Source organism: Chinchilla lanigera, unplaced genomic scaffold (assembly GCF_000276665.1).
Source record: "Chinchilla lanigera isolate Chin_1 unplaced genomic scaffold, ChiLan1.0 scaffold00034, whole genome shotgun sequence".
In the NCBI taxonomy this organism is placed as follows: domain Eukaryota; kingdom Metazoa; phylum Chordata; class Mammalia; order Rodentia; family Chinchillidae; genus Chinchilla; species Chinchilla lanigera.
This window is the reverse complement of record NW_004955435.1, coordinates 15,173,695-15,195,670: the sequence shown is the minus strand read 5'-3', so window position 1 is coordinate 15,195,670 and position 21,976 is coordinate 15,173,695. Positions and strand designations below refer to the sequence as shown.

The window sequence follows — 21,976 nt, the reverse complement described above, 5'->3', positions numbered from 1 at the left end:
GTCACGACGCCCGCCGCGCTGGCCAGGACCCTGCGACCCCCGCTAGCCCCCCAGTAGTGGCTGGGCCCCAAAGCGCTGGCAGCCCGGCCCACCCACGACTGCCCACGCCGCGGCCCCCGGGCCGCTCGTCTCATAGGCTGCAGACGTCCTCCCTGAGTCCTGATTGGCTGCCCCACTTTTCCCTCCGCCCCCGGCACCGACCGCGCGCGGCGAGCCGCCGGGACTCAGCTCCGAGTCGCCGATCTAGGAGCAAAAGCGAAGGCTCAGCTTAGCGCTGCCAGGGTCGCGGAGCGCACGTGCGGGGCGAGGAACCCGCCCAGCGCTCGGTTCTCAGTGGGCTCGGCGTCCCCACTCGAGGACTCGCTCGTGCAGCCGGGCCCGGCAGATGGGCGCATGAGGAAAGAGAACGCGGACATGGACTGCTATTTGCGTCGCCTCAAACAGGAGCTGGTAAGAGCGGAGCGGCGGCGCGGGCAGGGAGGGCTGTTCCGCCCGACGGGTACCTGGCTCCGGCCCCAGGGGAGCCCGGTCGTGCGCGGGTCGAGGAAGACCTGAGCCGACAGGAGAGGACGGGAGCTGGCAGGCAGGGAGGGGCTGTCCTCCGGGGAAAGGCCGCGAGGAAACTTCGGGCAGACAGTTGTGATGAGATCAGAAAAAGTGACAGAGAGAGAGAGAGAGAGAGACAGACAGAGAGAGAGAGAGAGGGCAACCGACCAGGCTGGCCTGTGACCTAGAGAAGCCGGGGGAGAGAGGGCGCACCCAGAGACGGACGGGCACTGGCAGAGTGGACGCACCCAGAGACCGAGCGAGGCTTGGGCGCCGCGGACTCCCCCGGCGCGGGAGCGACAGGCCGGGGCCGCCGGACGCCGCAGGTGCGGGGCTGCGCTGGAGTCCTGGAGCGCGGGGCCCATCCCTGTCCCGGGCGGGGGTCACCTGGCACTGTTCGGGCAGGAGGTCACCTGGGACCGCTCGCTGGAGGGGAGCTGGCACCGCCCCGGGCCCCCAGCTCTGCCGGGCTTGGCGGAGCTGGCGCGGCTGCGGGGGCAGGCTTGGCCGGCTGTCTGCCTGGGCTTGTCTGCCAGCAGGGAGGGGGCTGGCAGCTGTAATGACGGGGGAGGGCCCTGCGCGGGAGGAGGGGCGCCGCCTGGCTGATCGCAAGCGGGAGTTGTAGAGGCCCAGCCAGATGTCAGGTCTGGGCTTGGAGAGAGTGCAGGGAACGTGCAGAAGCCCCAGGGTGGAGGGGCTGGGAGAAGTAGCTTCGTCTGGGGAAGGGCTGAATCACCGACCTGGGGACGGGAGGAGGCGACTGGAAAGCCGTGTGAGGGAGGGCCAGGCTGCTTCTCACTGACTTGGTACACCACCTGCCTCCCTCCTCACTCCCCCTTCTGCCTTTATTGTTTCTTCAACCACCAGAATTCAGGCAGATATTATGCACATACACCCGGTTCTCACCTCTGTCCTTCTCTTCTTCTTCTTCTTTTTCAACAGTCTTTCTTGTGTCTTTGTTTCTGCCTCTGACTTTGTATCTCTCAGTTTCTCTCTCCGAGTTGTCTCTTTGGTCTCACTTTGCTCCTCTCCTTTCTTTTCAGAGCCAGGGCATCCAGGTGCACAGCACAGACCTGGATCCAGAAAGCTCCAGCTCATGGTTGTCCAGATTCCATGACAGCTTTCCACTTCTGCCTGCAAAGGCTCTACTCTTCCTGCTTGGGAGGGAACTTGGCATTGTGTTAGCGCCAGCTTCGGAGGGGGAGCAAGGACTGAGCGTTAAGTGGCAGGTGTTCTCATTGATACTTCCTGACAGAGTCACCCTGGCCCCCTTCCTGTCTGCCTTCTCAGGTTAATGATCATTTCTTTAGTCCTTTTTCCTGAAGCCCTTTCTGAGTTGACAGTTGTGAAAGTTACTGGTCCACAGAAATATTTCTTTGGTGAGAGCCAAAGTGTCTTTTGCTGCTCTTGTTAATCTATACCATGCCCCTCCTGTGCTTCTAGTTTTAACATGCATCTCATGCCAGGGTGGTGGCCACAGCCCACATGTACACAACTCACATGTACATTTTTCCCAGTCTCGTGTCCAGTGCCAGAAAGGAAGACAAGATCATCACAGTGTCTGAGGTCCAAAGCCCATGCTATGAAAGAAAACTAATAGAATCCTCTTCTTTGTGCTTGGAGTGGGGGACTGCACCACCCACATCAGGATCTGCCTAAATGGAGGGCTGGTGGGTGTTCCTGGCATGGGCTCGAATTTTAAAATCCTACTGATTTGCATGTTATACAGCACCCTAGGTGGGAGGTGGTGAGGGGAAGAAGACAGTCTGTGGATGCCAGCAGAATAAAAAAAGGCAAATAGGAATCTGCACCGAGCTGAGCTCCACATCTTGATTTGCACCCTCTTTGCCAAGGCCATGAGCCCCCAGAGCCTAGGAGAAGGAAGGGGAGAGACTAAAGTCACCCTGCTCCCCACCAGCTTTCATTTGGCCTTTTGTCTGAGCAGTTCCAGCCTTTGACTCTTGGAGAGGAAGCCAAAGGCCTGGCCAGGGGCCCAGAATGACACTCAGATGGGAGAGCGGTGAGCCCCCTCCCTGTGTCTCCACCCCCTCCCCAGTGCCAGCTTGCTCGGAACGGGGACAGCAGAGGTATTTGAGTCTTACTCTCTGACACCTCAAGCTCAAGGCTTAGGTAGCAGGACCAAATCTCGGTGCCTGCGGATCCCAAGTGGAAGCAAAGGGGAAAGTAGTGCCGAGCCCAGCGCTACTAAGGACTGCAGGGATTGAATTAGATGAAGCTTAGCTGTGGCTGGGACGGGGGTTATTGGCTTGTTTATGCCCCAGGCCTGCAGTGAAGCGGGAAAGGCATGCAGTTGGTTTATATCATGAGCTGGTGGGGCGTGGGGTGGGGGGTGCCCTGAAGATGGTTCATCCCAGGCAGGATTTTTGTGCCTCCCAGGAACATGGTACCCTAAGGCGGTCTGTGCCTGGGAATGGCCTCCTGCAGTACTGCTCAAATTCTGCATCATTTATTTCACTCAGTTCCTTCAAGAAGCAAACATCCTGCAGACGCTGGAGATAAGACTCCACAGTGTGCAAAAGGAAACACTAACAGATTGTGAAATTATCTGTGTCCAGGGTGCTCTCCGCTCTCCTCCTCATCCTAGTCCTGTCCTTGACCCGGAAAATATAGACAAGAGTCTTCCTAAAAACCAAAGTAGCAGAAGCTCTCAACTTCTTGAAAAAAGATTTGCGTTCTAACAAGTGAGCGCTGGAAAGAGGCTGGAAATGCAGGGATCCCGGCTCAGTTAAGTTCCTGGCTAGAGAGCGGCCATTCCTCCTGCCTAGAAGGGTAGGGGTCAGGTTTCAGAGATGAAATGTGGCTAGAGAAGTAGTAGCAGCTGACACATTTCTTCATTAAGATGAAGGAGTTGGGGCTGCAAGGACTCGGCAGGAAGCACATCTCTTTCCCCTTCCAGCCGCCAAAGAGGGGCCCTGCCTGAACACAAGGCCTTGGGCCCAGCTGTTCCTCGCACACAGCTCCCTTGTGGGCTTCCAGCAAATGGGACAGACACAAACATGTTGAGGAGGCAGATGTAAGATGCCCACAGGGCATTCCTCCTGAATTCAGGTCAGTGTAGAACAAACAGAATACATAAAGCCTGAGTGATCAGGGCTCGTAAAATACAGCCAGGCTAGGAAGGCTTCCTCGAGGTGGGGGAGGTTGGAGAAGGTCATCTTCTGGAATGTCCATCCTAGCTGAGACATGGGGAAGCAGTAAAGTCTCTCAGATGGAAGAGGTCCTGCTAGGCAACCTGGTGTTCCCACAATGTACTTTTCTATTCTCTGGTTTTTAGGAAACAGGACATAAAGGCAAAATGAAGAGAAAAGGAGATAAAGGAGTTACAGTAAGAACAGCTTTTAGCTCTTGGGGTAAAAGAACAAATTTTCTTAGGCAGAAATAAAACTTTTGCAAAGGGTCTCATTCTAGTCTCCTTGATGTTTAAAGCTCAGCGGAAGAGAGCTTTTGTGCTGCTTAGACAAGGATTAGTTAAAAGAGCATGGAGCATGGGATTTGGGTCAGGCCAACTTGAACTTGGCATATTACTTAACCTCTCTCTGCCTTGCTTTTCTCATCTCTAAAATGGAATTTTAAAAATACCTATTTCAAACTGGGTCTGGTAGCACAGGCAGGTGATTCCAGCACTCTGGGAGGCTGAGGTAGGAAGATACCAAGTTCAAGCCCAGCCTGGGCAACTTAGCAGCTTAATAAGTCCCTGTCTCAACATAAAAAAATAAACTGGCTGGGGATGTAGCTCAGTGTAAAGGCTCTGGGTTCAATCCCCAGCATTGAAAAACAAAAACAACAGCAACAAAAATATCCACTAGGAAGATCAAATGACAGTGTAAGTGAAATACTTCCCCACTTATCCTTAGGTTAGGTCCTTATCACCTAACATAGTGCCTGTCACAGGGACTTGGTAAGCTCTTGAGCTTGGGTTGATCAGACTGGTTTGCATAAGAGTCATTTATTCAGTAGCGAATTATGAGAGCTAGTGTGTTTCAGGCACTAACCAGACATTAGCACTGTGGTTACAAATATAAATAGGCACAGATCCTCTCTTCAGGGAACCTATGGCTTAATAGAAAAGACAATAACATGTGTTGATGTTTATATTAATATGCCAGAATAAAATATACTATGTTGTTTAATTGCCAAAGGAGCGCTAAGAAGTTATACTTTCTTTATTTCCATTTTAAAATTCAGAAGATAGAAATATGAGAAGTTGAAGTGAGTTGGCCCAAGTTAAAGTGCCGAGCAATGGCAGAGGTTAAGTTCAGACCCAGTCAGCCCGACTGTATAACTTATGCTCCAAACCCGTAGAGTAAATATATGTAAACCTCTGGGACAGAAATAGAGGATATGCCCTGTGTAAGGTGCACAGGCACAGTAGGCTGAAAAGGGAAAAGCGACCTCCATCCGGGAGATCAGGGCAAGCTTCCTGTTGTGGACGAGGTAGCCTGTGAGCTAGACATTGAGGAATAAACAGGGTCTGCACAGGAGAAAAGCAGCGTTCCAGGCGGAGAGTGACACGTGAGCAAAAGACAGAGCGGCAGCAGTGCAGATGTCTGAAGACCAGACTGGAAGTGTATGGAACATAGGCCCCGTACAGAGGAATAGTGGGCAACAGCGCTGAAAGGGTTGTTGAGGACTCCGGGGTGGGGGTGGGGCAGCCCTTGAATGTTAGTTATGCCGGAGTCTGACCTCTTGTGTTCACTGGAGAGCAGCATGGTCATGGATATGCCCAGGACCTAGGAGGTGGTGTGGAGTGGAGGAGGGGAGAGGGAGAAAATTGATGCAGGAGAGTAAGTAGGTGGTTATTGTAAGGATCCAGACTAGAGAGTATGAAGGCCTGAACTAGGAAGGAGAGAGGGAAGGTAACTTCAGGAGATCCCTTGGTTTCCTGAGGAACTGGATTGACTGCAGGAGACAGGAGCTGAAGCTCGAAGGGCAGAGGGCTTGCTGAGGCCGAAGGGCAGGCCCCTCAAGGAGGTAACTAACGCTGGATCTGTCTTTCCATCTGTTGGCCTCCGGCCTGAACATGTGAGCCCTTGTAGATGGTTCAGTTAGGAAAGGAGGCTCATCCTTTCACATCCCTCACTTCCTCCTTTCTTTACCCTCCTCCCTGCTGCGCTCTTGGCACAGTTGCCCCTTTACCTTCCTGTTGAGAGTCCCAGCCAAGAGCCAAGAAGGTCCCTATTCACTGAGCTGGAGAATGGGCCACTTGGCAAAAACAGGGCTTTTCCCATTTCCGGCCCTCAGCCTCCTCGGTAGCTTCCTCGGGGACTGAAAGGAGCTGTATGGGGATCTTGTGAGTAATGGGGGTGGGGCAGCGAGGCAGGGCACTCTGCCAGTTCCATGGGCAAAGCTGAGCCTGTGTCAAAGGATTCTGGCTGAGTGAGGAGAGGGCGTGAGATGGATGGATGGAGGGCACAGCTGCAGGATCAGTCAGGGGCCCAGAGAAGGGCTTGGGAAGGGAGCCGAGGATGCTGGCACCTCTTCTTGCATCCCCACTCCTCCCACACTACAAAGGGCCCGGGAGGGTGCACGGCAGGGGGGTGCCCGTGGACAGCTGACCCCAGAATACCCTACTCGGGGTGTGGGATCTGGTGTCCCGGTGACATCTTCCTCTACCGCCCCAGACAGGCAGTTCCTCCTCCCTCCTCCCTCAGTGGAGAAGAGCATCGAGTGGGAACTGAAGTGGGTCTCAGTGGCCCTTAGAGGACCGTTTCATGCTCTGCCTCCCCATCTTGTGGTAAATGCCGCTGCCTGGACGGTTTCTTCTCACTACTACCCCATGAGGTTGAATGGTCAGGGACTACGATGGCATTTGCATGCCCGTTGTACTGGAGAAAGAGACCTGGCCTTGGGGCCTTCGTCCTCCCTCTAACAGCTTCAGGACTTACCTTTCAGGCAAGTCCCTTTGTGGACACATTTATTTGCATAAATAGATTTAAATAAAATATTAAACAGAAGTCTGAATCACATGTAGATATGGTGAAAACAAGAAGGACAGCCTGCTGAGGAATATTTGGGCAGCACAGAGAGAAGATGATCTGAGACGATCACTGTTTTCCTAATCCATAAAGTGGGGTTTACTCCACTTGCCTAGCCAGCCTCCCAGGACAAGTGGGGGGTTCGGGCAGCGTGTCAAAGGGCATGAGCTAAACACATGGGAAGGCCTTGTGTTTTACCCAGTGGCAGGTGGGCAAGTTAGCTAGGGCCGAGGTCAATGTGGGACCTAGTTAGTCAGCTAGGTCGCCAGACTACAATGTGGTGCTGTCTCCCACACCAGGAGAGCAGCCGCAGCCATACAGCTCAAATACAGAACACACCATGTGCTGAGGTAAACCTCAGCCAGCCAAAGTTCGATGTGCAGACAGCGTTTAAGCTGCAACTGAGGCCTAGAAGGTGCTAGGGGTGGGAGCTGGACTGAGCGGGGAGGTGGGGCAGGAGCATGGTGAAGACCACTGAGGGCCATTCTCAAAGAGATTTCTGTGGTATTCCCTGGGATATGATTATTAAAGGCTTTGCATTTGATGGCAGATAGTTCAGTCACATGTGGACTTGAAAGGGAGGTGGCTGTTAGAATTATCAAGCTAATCAGGACCACGCAGACCCTCCAGCTGACCCCTGAGAGCAAGTAGGATAAAACTGTCCCGAGGAAGGACCTGAGGCTCAGATACAGTAGGAGGCCAGGAGAAGCCAGCAGCTTCTAGTCTGGAGACTCGGATGTAAAAATGTTTACTTCTGGCTCTGTCTGAGCTGGCCCCGCTCCTTAGCTCCCCGCAGATTGCTCCCTTTTTGGTCCTGAAGCACAAGAAGCTCTGAGATCAGAGCAGATCCCACGCCCTGGGTGAAGATAGCAGCTTGGCCTCTGGCTTTTCCTCTGGGGGTGACATCATCCCCTTGGGGCTGGTGGGAAAGGCTGTCCTGCTGGCTCCCCCCTCGGTCAGTACCCAGGGGACGCTCCTGCTCGCACTGCCCCCGGCTCTGGGTTTCCCACAAGTCAGCTTCCTTCTTCCACTCTCATCCCTGTCACAGCTTCCTCCTTGCCCGCTCTGTGTCTGGTAGCACCTGCTTGTGGCCGGGCTGAGGTCAGCGTGAGGGTGGGCAAGAGGATGCCGAGGCTTCCTCTTCCTTTCCCTCACCTTCCTCTGCACGGGGTATGGTGGGGGAGAACGGACAGGACAAGGGATGTGTTTCCCTTTGGACTAGAGATAGTGACTGGAATCCTGTCATTACTAGTGTTAATTTTCAGTGAGGAAAAACTGTTCGGAAATACACAGGAAGCCTTAAGCGAACAGCTAGATTCACCTAATGTGTTCTTTGTGCCATACGGAGATACACATTACCTCATCTAATCTGCATATAGCTGTATAACACAGAAGCTATCATTCCCATGTTAAACAATGCAGAAATTGAAAAACAATTTAACCTGCCGAGATCACATAGCTGCTACATGGCAGAGCTGGGATTTGAACTCTGTTCCTTTTGTTTCCAGAACCCAAGTTCTTAACCAACACAGAATATTACTTTTAGGGCCAGGGATATAGCTCAGGGGCACAAGCACCTGCCTGGCAAGCGCAAGGTCCTGAGTTCGATTCCCGGTACCAAAAAAAAAAAAAAAAGTAAGCAGAATATTACTTTTAATATGGGTGCAATTTCAGCCCTTGTTTACTTAAATGGTGCCTCTGTTTCATGGACAGCCCTGAATTCATGCAGGCCCACACATTTATTCTCACTGGAAAACTTGTGCAAAATGTCAGCATTATTTCTTATGGATTTTTCCATACTGGATAAAACTGAATGGGGTCATTTCATTCCTCCTACTGCCTCTGACCTGGACTGTGTTTTGCCTTCTGGAAGGAAGCCTGCCAGCTCAGAGTCCTCGCTGCTTGGTGAAACGAAACTTTGGCAAATGGCACATGCTCTCACTCTGTCTCTGTCTCCTCTCTCTCTGTTTAGCAAACGATTAAAGGTAGCAAGAAGTCTGAATGGATGGTCCGTGGGGTGGGGGGAGTGCAGTCAGCAGGACTCAATGAATGGTGATGGGTATGTAGCAAGTGCAAGGTGCCAGCTAGGTTCTGGGGTGACATAAGGATGTACACACCTCATTCCCTGGCCTCTAGTAGTGCTCAATTAATATTTCATGAGCAGCTAGGCACTTACACTTGTGGCGGACATGGGGCAAGCGCATAAGCAGTAGGACTTTGGGGGTGAGCATCTTAAAGATTACAGGCAAGGCCCTGACAGGAGCATGGCGAGTATGTATAGGAGACAGAGACACATCCGGAATTGAAAATCCTGTCATGGGCCTGGACTGCAGAACTAAGTCATTTAGAGTTGAGTCTCTGGGCAGTGGAGAGCCACTGAGTAAGGTGACTGGAAGTGAGAGTTTGGGAAAACTGGTCAGGCACTCCATTGTCTGGTGGCCTGGAGGCCTTGTCCCAAACCAGACTTCTGCAGCCCTCCAGGGGTGGAAGGAGAGGGGGGACACATCTAGGGGAGGGGAAGGACAGCATGGTACATGATTAAGTTGGACAGGAAACGATGGTTGAATGAAGAAGCCAACAGTGTCTCTGAGGTTCCAGGCAGGTGAGAGAGGCAAGTGGACTGGGGCATAGGGAGAAAGAGGAGGTCAGGGAGACACACTTTGCCAAGAATGAGCTGAGCTTGGTTTGGGGTTCCGAGTCTCTCTGGTGCTGCCCTGGGGCTCAGCAGCTGCAGCTGCTTCTGAAAGGAAGGGTCCGGAAGGCAGGAGCACAGAGGGCAGGGCAAGGGCCATCAACAGCAGGCACAGCCACCCACGGGCTGTGTTTCTTGCTGCCGCCGCCGCCGCCACCACTCACACTCAGGTACTCGCCCACGCACATCCCAGGGCTGTCAGAGCCTTGAAGCACCATGTCCCTCCCTGTCTTGGGAAGATGCACAAAGCGGGGCAATCTCCACACTCCAGCCAAAGCCTCCTTGCCCTCAGGGGCATGAATCCTCCACTATCCTTTAGAGTTGCTGGCTCGCTGAGAGCCTATCTAGGATGCCCCTCCCTCCAGGGCCAGGGTTGGCAGGGGAAGGTTGGACCCAGAAGCCTGAGCGGGTCCGCTGCCAGTGCAGCCCAGCCCTGCAGAGCTTCCCTGCCAGCCCTGCCAGCTACCTATCCCGCCTGCCCTCCAGGCTTAGCTCTGAGCATTAAGACAGGAGGTAAGATGATCCTTCGGGTCTCTGGGGGGCTTAAGAAACAGATGGTCCCCGCACATGAAGCTTGCTGTGAGTAACTTGATCAGGATCTGGGGAGGGAGCTGGCAGGACCAAGGCAGCTTGGGCGCAGGGAGAGGGAACCTTGTGAATGTTATCAGACAGAGCCGCTCCTCCCCAGCCTCCAAATGTGGCCTTCACCCAAGTCAGTCTCTCAGCCCCTTCCAGATGGCACCTGAGACTCTGTCCTCAGAAACCCAAAAAAGTCTGGAAGAACTGGCCCCAGGATCCCCGCTCTTGCTTGGCCAGGGCAACAGAGCCAGCCAGGCTAGGAAGGCAGCAGGGGTGCTGGAGCCAAGTCTGAGGGCGACAGAGAGGACAGGTGTTTGGGAGGGAGACAGGCTGGAAAGAGCTGGGCAAGGGTTTCCAGCATGCGGGGATTTCCTGGCCTCATTTCTCTGCTGGCCGGTCAGAGGTAAAGAGCAATTAAAGGGAACCCTAGTCTACCCTTTTAACCCCTCATATTGCCCTGCAAAGGACAGAGTAGCCTAAAAGCCAAGCCCCTGCCCAGCCACAGTCAGACAGTGTGTAGTAGTTAGGACTGCAGAATTTGGAGTGAGTCAGTCTTGGATTTTAGTCCCAACTCTATGAACTGTATGACTAGGTGAATGACTTCATTCCTACCACAGTTTCTTCACTTGTTAACCTGAGAACAGTAGCAGCAACCGCAAAAGAGTTTATGTAAAGATTAAATGAGATGATACAGAGCATAGCATTTGCAGAGTAAATGCTCACGATCATTATTACCAACATTGTCACTGTCATCTGTTAGAGAGAAAGAGGGCCCAGACACCAAACAGGATAAGCATGGCCACCATAAATTTGGGCACCCTCAAACTGGCCTCAGCTGCATCTTTTACTATTTAATCTTGGAAAAGTAACTTACGTGCCTCAGCTTCCTCATCTGTCAAATGAGTACGATAATAGTTATTACCTCACAGGGTAGCTGGGGGATTAAATTTACATTAAGTTATATATTATAAACGCATGCACACACACACACACACACACACACACACACAACACACACACACACACACACAAGGTCCCTGTCATAGATTTTGTTTGTTTGTTTTTTTGTTTGTTTGGTTTTTCTCTGGTACCAGGAACCGAACTCACGACCTTGCGCTTGCCAGGCAGGCGCTTTTGCCGCTGAGCTAAATCCCCAGCCCCCCCTGTCATAGATTTTGGACTTACCCATGGTATGAAAGTGTACCTATTTTTCTTTTTCATGTATGTAGTACTGTACATGAGCTATTCAACAGCTTCTTGCAAAATAGGCTTAATGTTAGATGGTTTTGCCTAACTAAAAGTTAATGTAAATGTTCTAAGCACATTTAAATTAGGTTAGGCTGAGCTGTGATGTCTGGTATGTTAGGTGTATTAAGTGCATTTTCAATTTAGCATGGTTTACCTGGTCACAATCCCATCATAAGAGGAGAAGCATCTATACGGCCTTTAGGACAGCACCTCCCTTAGTTAGTTTGTTGCTCTTAATGCCGTTTCCCTTATTTAGCCTTAGCAGCATTGAAATCTCTCTCAGCACAGAGCTGCACTAACGAGGCTGTGTGGCAAGCCTCGGTTCAGGGCCATGAGGAGTCGCCATGTGGCTCACTGGCCTATGCTTTCTCTCTTCCCTTCAGATATCCATGAAGGAGGTGGGTGATGGCTTACAGGATCAGATGAACTGCATGATGGGTGCACTGCAAGAACTGAAGCTCCTACAGGTACAGACGGCGTTGGAGCAGCTGGACATCTCTGGAGGGAGTCCCGTACCAGGCTCCCCCGAAAGTCCCCGGACACAGCCCAAGTGGCCTTACTGGGAAGGTGGCAGAGATCCGGCCAGGCCTCTGACCTGCTCCTACCCCTCCAGCCATCCTGCTCTTGGCGGCAGCACCAAGCTTCCAAGCCATAGGAGTGTCTGTGGGAGGGATCCCAACCCCCTGCCCAGGACACAGCTGCCAGAGCACCAAAGCTGTGCTCAGCAGGGGCCAGAGTGGGCGGAACCAGATGACTGGACCTCCACATTGATGTCGAGAGGCAGGAATCGGCAGCCGCTGGTTTTAGGGGACAACGTTTTTGCAGACCTGGTGGGCAACTGGCTAGACCTGCCGGAACTGGAGAAGGGCGGGGAGAAGGGTGAGACTGGCGGGGCAGGTGAGCCCAAAGGAGAGAAAAGCCAGCCCCGGGAGCTGGGCCGCAAGTTTGCTCTAACAGCAAATATCTTTAGGAAGTTCTTGCGTAGCGTGCGGCCTGACCGGGACAGGCTGCTGAAGGAGAAGCCAGGCTGGGTGACGCCCGTGGTCTCAGAGTCGCGGGCTGGACGCTCCCAGAAGGTGAAAAAGTGGAGCCATTCCAAGGGCTCTGGACGTTTCCCCTTCCCAAGTACAGGGGAGTCCAGACAAGGGGACAATCCCCCAACAAGTAGCCCCAAGGCCATGGAACCCTCACCCTCGGGCTTTGATATTAACACAGCTGTTTGGGTCTGAATCCTAGAGGGAAAGTTGACTGAACCCAAAGACCAGTCCCTGTGCTGGGCCCCTGGGGAGGAGGGGGGCGGGTGTATGGCTGTGAGAAGCCCAAATCCAAGTTCCTTTCCTTCAGAAGGGAGGGAGAGGCCAGAGTTCTGGGGCAGGGCTGACTGGAATGCAGCTGGGAGAGGCTGTCACAGCGCTGGCAGCGGGAGGAGGGACAGCTCCTGCAGAAAAAATGACTGTACTGTGTGCGTGTGTCGTGCTCATTTGGGGTTTGCAGGTGGTAGTAGGGGAGGAACGGGGAGAGAAGTCTTTCTGACACTCCTCCACTGACCTCAAAGACCTCCAGTGAACATCGTGTGCGGGAAAGGGCCCCGGGGCCCCCAATAAAGACCTGCCTCTGCTGCCCCCAGCCTTATAGCTGTCTGCTTCCCTGGCAAGGCACTGCTGTCGGCTGAGACTCCGAAGCCCTGCTCTGGAGGTCAGGGCAGCCAGAGGGAATGCCCGCCCCCAGCCTTCCCTGGTGCCATAGATTGCAGCCACTCCGGGATCCCGGGAAATGGGCTGAATAAGGAGGACAGCGTATGATGAGTCCCGGGGGAAGCTGGGACACCCCACCTGTGCTATGTGTGGGGTACAGGGGTACAGCCCTCTGCACGTTCAGAAGCCTCTCCCATGCCTGCTTTCTTGTAAGCAGGCAGGCGAGGCCGGCAGCATCAGATATGCTACCTGCCCCGCACACCACTGGCGGGGTAGTGGGGGAGGCCAGCGCCCGCTGGGTACACGCTGGAGCCTGGAGTTAAAACACACTGCCCCTACTCTAGCAGCTCTGAGAGCCTCTGCCTAACTCCTCCAAGCCAGATCCACCAGCAGGGTGACGGCGAGCCCACTCCTTAATTCCTACTTCCACTGTTCGTCCCCTCCGCACTAGGCACTAGGCGCAGGCCTAGCCGCCTCCTCACCCGGAGTCAGTAGGGGCGCCTAGCCAGCTAGACGCGGCCAGGTCCTCCTAAAGCAGCTCGGGAGCAGGGAGCCGGGAGCCAGGAGCCGGGAGCCGGGAGCCGGGAGCGGGGAGCTTGGCGAGACTGCCCGGGTTAGGTCCCTTTGGGCGGGGAGGTGGGGGCGGGCCCTTGCTCCTCCCTCTCCTCTACCCGCGCGCGGCCTGATGGGGGTGACAGCTGCAATTAGAGGCTTGACGCCTTCCCTCTTCAGAGCATTGAGAGCATTGAGCGCAAACAGAAGAAGGGAAATAACAAGGAAGACTCCTGCCTGCAGCCTAGACCGCCAGCGGGTGGAGATTAGAGTGGGATTAGAGCTCTAGTTGGGTGTGGGGAAAGAAAGGCAGTTTTTCTGAGCATTCACTACTTGACAGGCAGGGTGGACCGTCCTTTCAGACTTGGAATGACCCTAGAGGGTATTGTATTCCAGGTACACTAAGGGAGGCTCACAGGGGTCATGCAAGCTGTCCAGACCAGGCACCTAGCAAATGAAAGAACCAAGGTTTGAGCCAGAGGGATATCCAGCTCCCAAAGCCCTGCCCTTTGCTACTTCTCAGCTTCGAGTTTGCCAAGTAAGCTCACCCTTTCTGGGGCGGCCCAGCCCATGTGTCTCCCTAGAGAACTCTGCCAGTTCAGCCTCTGCTAGGGGAAGTCCGCTGCGGCTGTGAAGGCTGCTGCTGGTGATGTGTCTGTGAGCAGAATGTGCACGTGAAGAGTCCTCACAGATTGTGGTCCCTGAGAGGAGGGGACACCCGGGAAATTATTCAAGATGACACCAGCTTTGAGTCTGGAATCATTCTATAGGAAACCAAGCCACCTGCGGCGCATCTGTTTCACGGACTGGTCGTGGCGGTCAACAAGACCTCACAGATACCTCCCAGTGCCTGGCATTGTGCCTGGAACTGAGCACAGTGTGGCGAGAAGGACCCACCTCTGGCCTCAAGAGGATCCAATAAATAAAGAAGAAAACTCCTATTAGCCTTCACTTAGAATCCAAGGAACTGAAGATTCCTTATATGGCTCATTTGAACTTCAGCCATAACACTTTAGAAGAGAGATTTTCTGCCAATACAGGTGCCAGGAACCTTTCCACATTAATGTTCTTACAGCCTTGTCACTGCACCCTAGAAGTGGCAGCTCTTCCCCTTCTCTAGATAGGCCCAGAGAAGGTAAGGAGCGCGCCTGAGGTCACACAAGGGCAGAGCTGAGACCGAAGCAGTTCCCACTGGCTTCCAATCTTGCGCTTTCCACCTCACCCTACACACTCCATTTATCTGCCCAGAGTCAGATCAAGAACAAAACCTGCCTTCCCCATGTTATCCAACTGCATGGATAAAACCTGGCATGCTGACTGTCCAGTGCACCAGTTTTGCTTGGGTCTTGACAGGGCTGAGGTAATGCCCCAACCACCGTTCATGCTTTGTTAAAGAAAGATTCTGGTAACTCATCTACCCGCCTATACTTTTAACTTTTCTGTCCCCTTCTGGGCTCCTGCTGAGACAGTGACGGAGACCGTTTATTGTGCTGAAGCTGAGTGCAGAGGTAAATGGGAAAACCCAGAGCCTAAGAGACAGGGAAGAGTGCAGGGAGCAGGGACAGGATGTATAGGGAGATCGTGGAAGTAAGTACAGAGAAACTGGCAGCTTAATTTTGCCTCTAGGGCTCATTTTATGGTTAATTAGGACATGCAAATGAAGTGGAAGCTCATTTAATACCTTCCCTGGCATGCAGCTCTACCCCAAACCTGGCCCACTTCCCTGGCAGGTATAGGGGGACAGTGATTGGCCCAGGCCTCTGCTCAGGGCTCCACCTGCTTCTTTGTGGCATCACGGCCAGAGTCTACAGGTGTTCCCCAGGCCAACAGGAAATAGGAAGGAAACAGGAAACAGGAAATACACCCCCTGCTGGGCACAGTTGGTCTGTCTGGCTTCCCACCTTTCTTTCTCAACCTTTTATATCTGAAATCTTTCTTTTCCCTCCTTGGACACTTCCCCTGCACCCTATCTCCTAGGGTGATCTCTGAAATCAAACCTGCCCCGATGGACGGAAGCCTGGTTAAACTTTGCCCGACTGGATCCCTGCCTGTCCGCAAGCCTTGGGGAGAGGGGCTCTTATTCTTTCCCACATTTCACCATTTCCTTGGTTTCTAGAGAAAAGCAAGAGCCCACCCTGTCTGTGGGAAGCAGAGGCTGTCTCCAGCTTCTCCAGGGCAGATCTCCTCACCCACAGCAGTTAGGGAGCTTCTCCCCATCTTTTCGTATGAGCACTGGATGTGGAGTCAGACAGGTTCTGAGACCCATTTCTGGCACTGTGTGAACCTGAGCATGTTGCTTGACCTTTCTGAACCTCATTTTTCTCATCTGTGAAATGGCTGCTGGGAAGTTTAGAGGACACAGAGAACCCAGGAAGCAGGCACACTGTCTGGGGTCGGAAAGCTCCACAGACTGTACTTCCCACCCCAGCACTAACCGTGAGACCCAAGGCACACTGCTAAAAATAAAGTGCATTCTCCGAGTCTTGTTTTCTTCTTCTGTTAAAAAAAAAAAGTATACTCACATTACCTCATAGGATTGTGGCAAGGATCAGAGAAAATCACAGCTGTGGATATACTCTTGTATGCTGCAGCTACAGTGAGCAACTATGACACACACACAAATGCGGCACACTCTGGAAGGATGGTATAGGGGCAGGGGTAGAGGAGGGCAGCAGCCTTGGTGGGGCCGGGGTAGGTGCTTGAGGACCCCACTGCCTATGGATCTGCTCTAGGGACACTCCTGTCACCCCTGCACCCCAGACCTCCTCCCTGTCACCTTGGGGCCTCAGTCTGGTCTCCCATTTGCTCCCTCGCCCTTGGTGCTACAATCTCTGCCAAGCCAATGGCCTAAGGGTGCCATGGCTATCCTCAAATCCACGCCCTCCTCTGTGAGGGGTCTTGGGGCTCAGACTACACTGCCTGGTGAGAGGTAATGGACTAGAAAGGCCACAGGACAAGACCACACACCAGTCACCCAAAGGACTATTGTGATGATGGTCTTTGCTTCCTCCCCTGTCCAAGTCCTAAAACAGGACCTCCAGTTAGATCTCCTTCCTAGAGGAGTTACTTCCTGCCCCTGTCACTCTCCCCTTCAGTCAGTCCTGACACATTCCTCCACCCACCACCTCCATTCTCTGCCTGGTATATACCCACATACTTCGGGGTGTGCATACACAAACCACACACGTGTGCACATGCACGAACACCCCCCCACACACACACACACAGAGGTCAGCCTCACCAATGTCCCTGCAAGTTGAAACTATTACATTCTTGTCCCACACTGGAGTCCCGTTTCTCCCCCTCAGCTTTCCCAATGCTCCTTGAAACCATCTCTGCACTCTTGGCTAGAGGGCAGACAGGACCCATGTGCCCCTGAACACAGTCTGGGGCAGTGGTAATCTGACATACAATTAATGCCGAATACCATCTCCTGTGTGCTTTGCACTTCTGCTCTCTCTGGTTCCCAACTCGCAGCCCCACACCCAGCTTGGGGGGTGGTATCTCCTCCTAGAGCCCTCTCCCTCTCACAGCGGCACCCACCGCCACTTCCCTCCAACTGGCCAGGGCGGGTGACTGAGGCGCCCAATGTGAAGCTGCGGCTGGATGCTAGTTTGCGGGGGAGGCTCTCCTCATCCAAAGAAAGAATCAGGCTTTGTTTCCTTGTCTCCTGTGCACTGCCCCCATTGGCTGCTGCGATTCCCTTTCCTGCCCCTCTCTTCGGCCCCTTTCTCATGGAGGATGTGGAAGTGCTGCTCAGGATCTACTAGAACGTGAAGGGGCGCAGGATGCGTCTGTGAGCCCGGTGACTTCCTCCTCACTCCTGTCTGCTCCAGTATCAGAGGCTCAGCCCTGCCCAATTAGACCCCATCTGACTCACTGCCTATTCTGGACATTCATTAGCTTTATCTTGAAGGCGATTAGTTACTCTGAGTGCTGCAAACTTGAGTTTACTCATGCCACATTTTTTTTTGTCCTTTTGAGACAGGGTCTCACTCTGCAGTCCAGGCTGGTCTCGAACTCGCAAAGATCCTCCTGCATCAGCCTCAAGAGTGCTGGGATGACAGGCGTGTGCCACCACACCTGGCTCAACCATTATACTTAAATCCCTTCTGTGCACTGTTCTTCCTTTCTAGACTGAGCACTTCCAGGGTAGTAACTGCTCACTACTGATTTGTGTACCCCTAGCACTGAAACATAGGGCTCCCAACGTGACCCCCATCTGCAGACTAAGCCCTGGGCCGAGCCCTCTTTTGACGCTCCTGCTTTACAGAAGGCCAACAGTCAAGGCTTTCTTAGCTGCCTCCATTCCCAGGGAGACAGGGAAGCTCCAGTCAAAGTCAAGAGCAGGAAACTTCTCCAACCCACACCCCCTCTCCAAGATATTGTGCTCTCTGTCCTGCTCCTTAGGCCACTTCTATTTTAATGCAGGCTGTATGGGGAGCCTAGCCCTCACCCTCCCACTTGCCGCTGTGTGTTGTCCTGCTGTCAGTGGGTTGCCCAGGGCTCACACTCTCCCTTCCGATGTTCACAGCCACTTCTCTCCTATGCCTGCTCAGTCCCAAGCAGATCTTAACCGTCATTCTAAAAGTTATCACCTTTACTCAGCCTGCAAGTTTTCTCCCTTTCTTGATCCCTACCAGCCTTCTATACCTGGTTCACTTCCTTATCCTTTTTGGGAACATCTAGTCCCACACTTACCTACCCTGACATTCCTTCAAACTTGCTTCCTGGGGGCCCTCCACCCCTCCTGGGGACACTGAGTCTGCCGGTCCGCCTCCCTGCATTGTGACTGCTGGAGGAGGAGGGCCAGGGCAGGGCAACGGGGAAGGAAGTGGAGAGTTGGTGCAGAACGCCTTCTCTACCTCCAGCCCCACCGCTGGCCACGCTCCAGGCATTGTCTCCCTACTGGTACTGAACTGCCTGCAAGGGAGAAGGTGTAGAGCCACTTGTGTACACTTGGTGGGAAAAGAGGAGGGCATCAGATTTTTTTTTTTTTTAAATGCAAGATTTTGCAAATAGGCTAAGTGCAGCAACTGAAAGCCTTGCAGACACAGCTCCCTGGTTAAAGCTGCCAAAGCTGGTATCAGCCCAAATGCCTCCACACACAGCTCCCACACCCACATCTGGCCTAGGGACCAGTGTTGGGCCAGACTGACTGAAGCAGGTGCTGTAGTCCCTGGGCTGAAGTTCCAAGCATCTGTTCAAATAAAAGTCCATTCATATCCCAGAAAATAAGGGATTAATTTTCTATCAGTGATTCCAAGGGCCCAAAGAATTCCACAGCTTCTGATGTGGGCTAGGGAGTACAGGAATCCAATACTTTTTAACTTCGCCATTAAATGTACCATTCCACATAACTCAACGGTATAGGGCTTGTCTAATGTGGGTAAATACCTGGGTTTAATCCCCAGCATGCCCAAAACATAAAAAAATAAACCAGAGGCGATGGTACCTGCCTATAATTCCTTGAGAATCTAAGGCAGAACTTCAAGGCCAGCCAGGGCAACGAAGAATGACTTTGTCTCAAAAATAAAAAGGTCTGGAGATGCAGTGCAGTGTGAAGGCTTTGGTTTCAATATTGAGCACTGCAAAATAATAAATACATAAATAAATAAAATGTATCTCCTCTCCAACGAAGACAGGCAGGGAGGGACTAATCTCTGGTCCCACTACTCCAAGTCCTATTCCAAACGGGGTAGCATTTCCTTAATCCTGGGGACTCCTTTAAACTACTAACCCATCCAACTGGGACAGAAAGACCTCTGTGACACTTAGGATAAACTTAAGGGGTATTTAACCAAGTATGGCTTATGCTTTTCCTCTAGCCCACAAGCGATGGCCTCATGATGGGATCCTGAGGGATGGGAAGTAGGAGTGGATTAAGAAAGAATCCTCTCAGAAAGCATTCATAATACAGTATGGTAGATGTACAGGAAGGGCTAGAGGAGCTGTGAAGAACTGAGAGAAGACCTTGGGTGGTGGGAGTGCAAACTAGTATTTATTGTGTGACTACTAGATGCTAGGTACTCTAACTAGGAGTACCTAGGAGAAAGAGAAAAGGTGTTTTCTCTCTCCATTGTTAACCTCTTACAGAGCCAAAGTAGTAACGCTGATTCCCTTCTAAATTGAACGCTAGTCCAACTGATCTCCACCATGTGCCTCAAAGATCATCTTTATTAGAGAAACAGTGGAACTGAAGTGAAAAACCAAGAGTGGGAAAAGTATGGGAGTTCATGGGAGTAACCCCTTCACCCTGAATTCTGGAATTTCTCTCTGCCTCTGTCCTCACCTAGTCTATGCTCTAGTTATGCACGTAATTCTACCTCCTAGATTACCAACTTCCTGCTTATGTTATGGTCCTAATTTACTGCAGGCTATTTTGTCCACATATCCAACACCAGTCAAAATTAGGCAACTTCTTGCTCATGTCTTTTGTACCTCGCTTTTCCCTGAAATCTGCCTGTAATGTTATTTTCTACTCTACCCTGTGGAAAATTCCACCCTTCTTTTTGTTTGTTTGTTTTTTTTTTTTTTTTTTGGTCTTTTTGAGACAGGGTCTCCCTATGCTGCTCAGGCTGGCCTTGAGCTCACTTTGTAATCCAAGTTGGTCTGGAACTCACAATGATCCTCCTGCCTCAGTCTCCTGAGTGCTGGGATTACAGGCATGCGCCACCATGCCCAGCCTCTCAACCCTTCCTTAAAGCCTTAGGTCAAATTATCCTCTCTAGAAATCTTTTTTCCCTGCCTCACACTGCTTTGTGCTTAAAACTTCGCTCCCCACTGCTCCCCTGAAGCAGGAGGCTCCTCACTTTGTTGTTCAGGCTGTTCAAGTGATCCTCCTGCCTCACTCAGCATTTCAAGTAGCTGGGACTATAGGCTTAAAATTTCTTCATACCTCATAATAGTTGTTGGTGAGTTACAAGTTCCTGTACGTATAGACTGTTCCACCCTCACATCGGGGTCAGCTTACTTTCACAGTACTGTGCTTACTGCACTCGTTTAGCTTCTCAGTGGATCATTCCTACTAAGACACAAGTGTTGTTTCATGTTTCTTGGTAGGTAGTCGGGGACGTCTGAGGTTCACACGTTTTCTTCTCCATACTTCCCTGACATTGTCCCCACCATAGCACAGTCCGTGAAGGTCTCCTGTGACCTCTACTTATTTCCCCCCTTTTTTGGTGATATGGTCCCGGGGATTAAACCCAGGGCCTTTGCACTGAGTTACACCTCCAACTCTTTTCTGATAGGGTCTCAACAAGATGCCCAGGCTGGGCTCAAATTTCCAATCTTCCTGCCTCTGCCTCCCAAGTAGCTGGGATTAGAGGTGTGTGCCAACACATGAGATGCTAATTCCTCTTCATCTGTACAGTACCTCAGAGATCTCTATTTATGCTCAGCCCTAGCCATCCTACCTAGTCTCACCTCACATTTTAAAATATTACACATAAATCTCCAGATCTGTCCCTGAATTTGACTCATATTCAACTACCTATTGTAAATCTCTAGAATGTGACACTTTCTACCATCAGTATGTTGAAAACTGAATTCTCTTACCCTTCCCACCTGCTCCTATCATAATCGTCATTATCTTGACTACTGGTCCCAAAACTTTCGAGTCAATTCTTACCAATCTCTATCACACACATATGCGTTACTAAATCCTGCTGGCTCGACTCACATTTACAACACACCTGAATATAAACTCTTCACTGCTACCATCATATATCACTTGGTTCAGTTTTCTAACTGGCCTCTGCTTCCACGTTTGCCCCTATATAGGCTATTTTCAACCTAAAAGAGGATTCCTGATGATACGGTATGGCTTAGTCATATTATACTTTTTGTTGGAAGTTCCACAGACCCCAGTCACAGTAAACACTGAAGGAAATTTCCCTGTGTTCAATCACATTGCTTCTCCATTATCGACTTCTATTCTCCCTTTGTTCTCTCTGCTCCAGACTTACCGATCTCTTTGCTAGTCCTAAAACATGTCAGGCACAGGTCCACATAAGACAACTGCAAAGATTTTCCAGTGCACAGAAAGTCCTTCTTCCCTCAAGGCAGTTACACAGGCTGTACACGTCAAATGCTTACTCAAATAACCAGCTCACTCACTTTTACCCACCACTACCTCATCCCTTTGCCAAACCCTCTGATCCTTCGCACTCTTTTTCATAGCCCTCATTCACACACACTTTTACTGTTTTCTAAAGATTAAAACTACACAAAGGATTTGATCTGTATTATTCACCACTGTATTCCTCGTATGGTGTGTGGTACACAACAGAAGCACAGGAAGTACGGCCTGATAGGCCCATAAGGACCCTGCCCATGTATTGTAGACCCTACAACATTCGCCTAAGAACCTAGACATGGTTAAGCTTAAAAAAAAAAAAAAAAATCATGGAAACAACAAAGTCAGCCACAGTACTGTTTAAAATAAAAAGGTTTATTAATGTTTTCCTCAAGAGGAACAGCTACCCTTTTACTTAAGAGAAGCAATTAGTGGGAAATGTATGTCACACTTTGGGCCCAGAAGCACAGGAGGCTACTTCTTAACAAGCCCAATGAACTCGCACTTCCAATACCCCAAAACAGAACCCATGTTGCCTTCTAAAAAGGAGGCATCCAGTTAAAGTCTCCAGCTGTTCTCCACAAAAATATAT

General features: G+C 51.7%; 1 protein-coding gene across 1 annotated transcript; it reads left to right on the top strand.

Moving 5' to 3' along the window:
* Positions 1 to 213: 213 nt before the first annotated feature.
* On the top strand, positions 214 to 15,788 carry Fam212b (family with sequence similarity 212, member B). Its single transcript, XM_005388952.1, has 2 exons — positions 214 to 450; positions 11,445 to 15,788. The coding sequence occupies exons 1-2, from the start codon at positions 394 to 396 to the stop codon at positions 12,288 to 12,290; spliced, it is 903 nt and encodes a 300-aa protein (XP_005389009.1). The 5' UTR covers positions 214 to 393; the 3' UTR covers positions 12,291 to 15,788.
* The last annotated feature ends 6,188 nt before the right edge of the window (positions 15,789 to 21,976 follow it).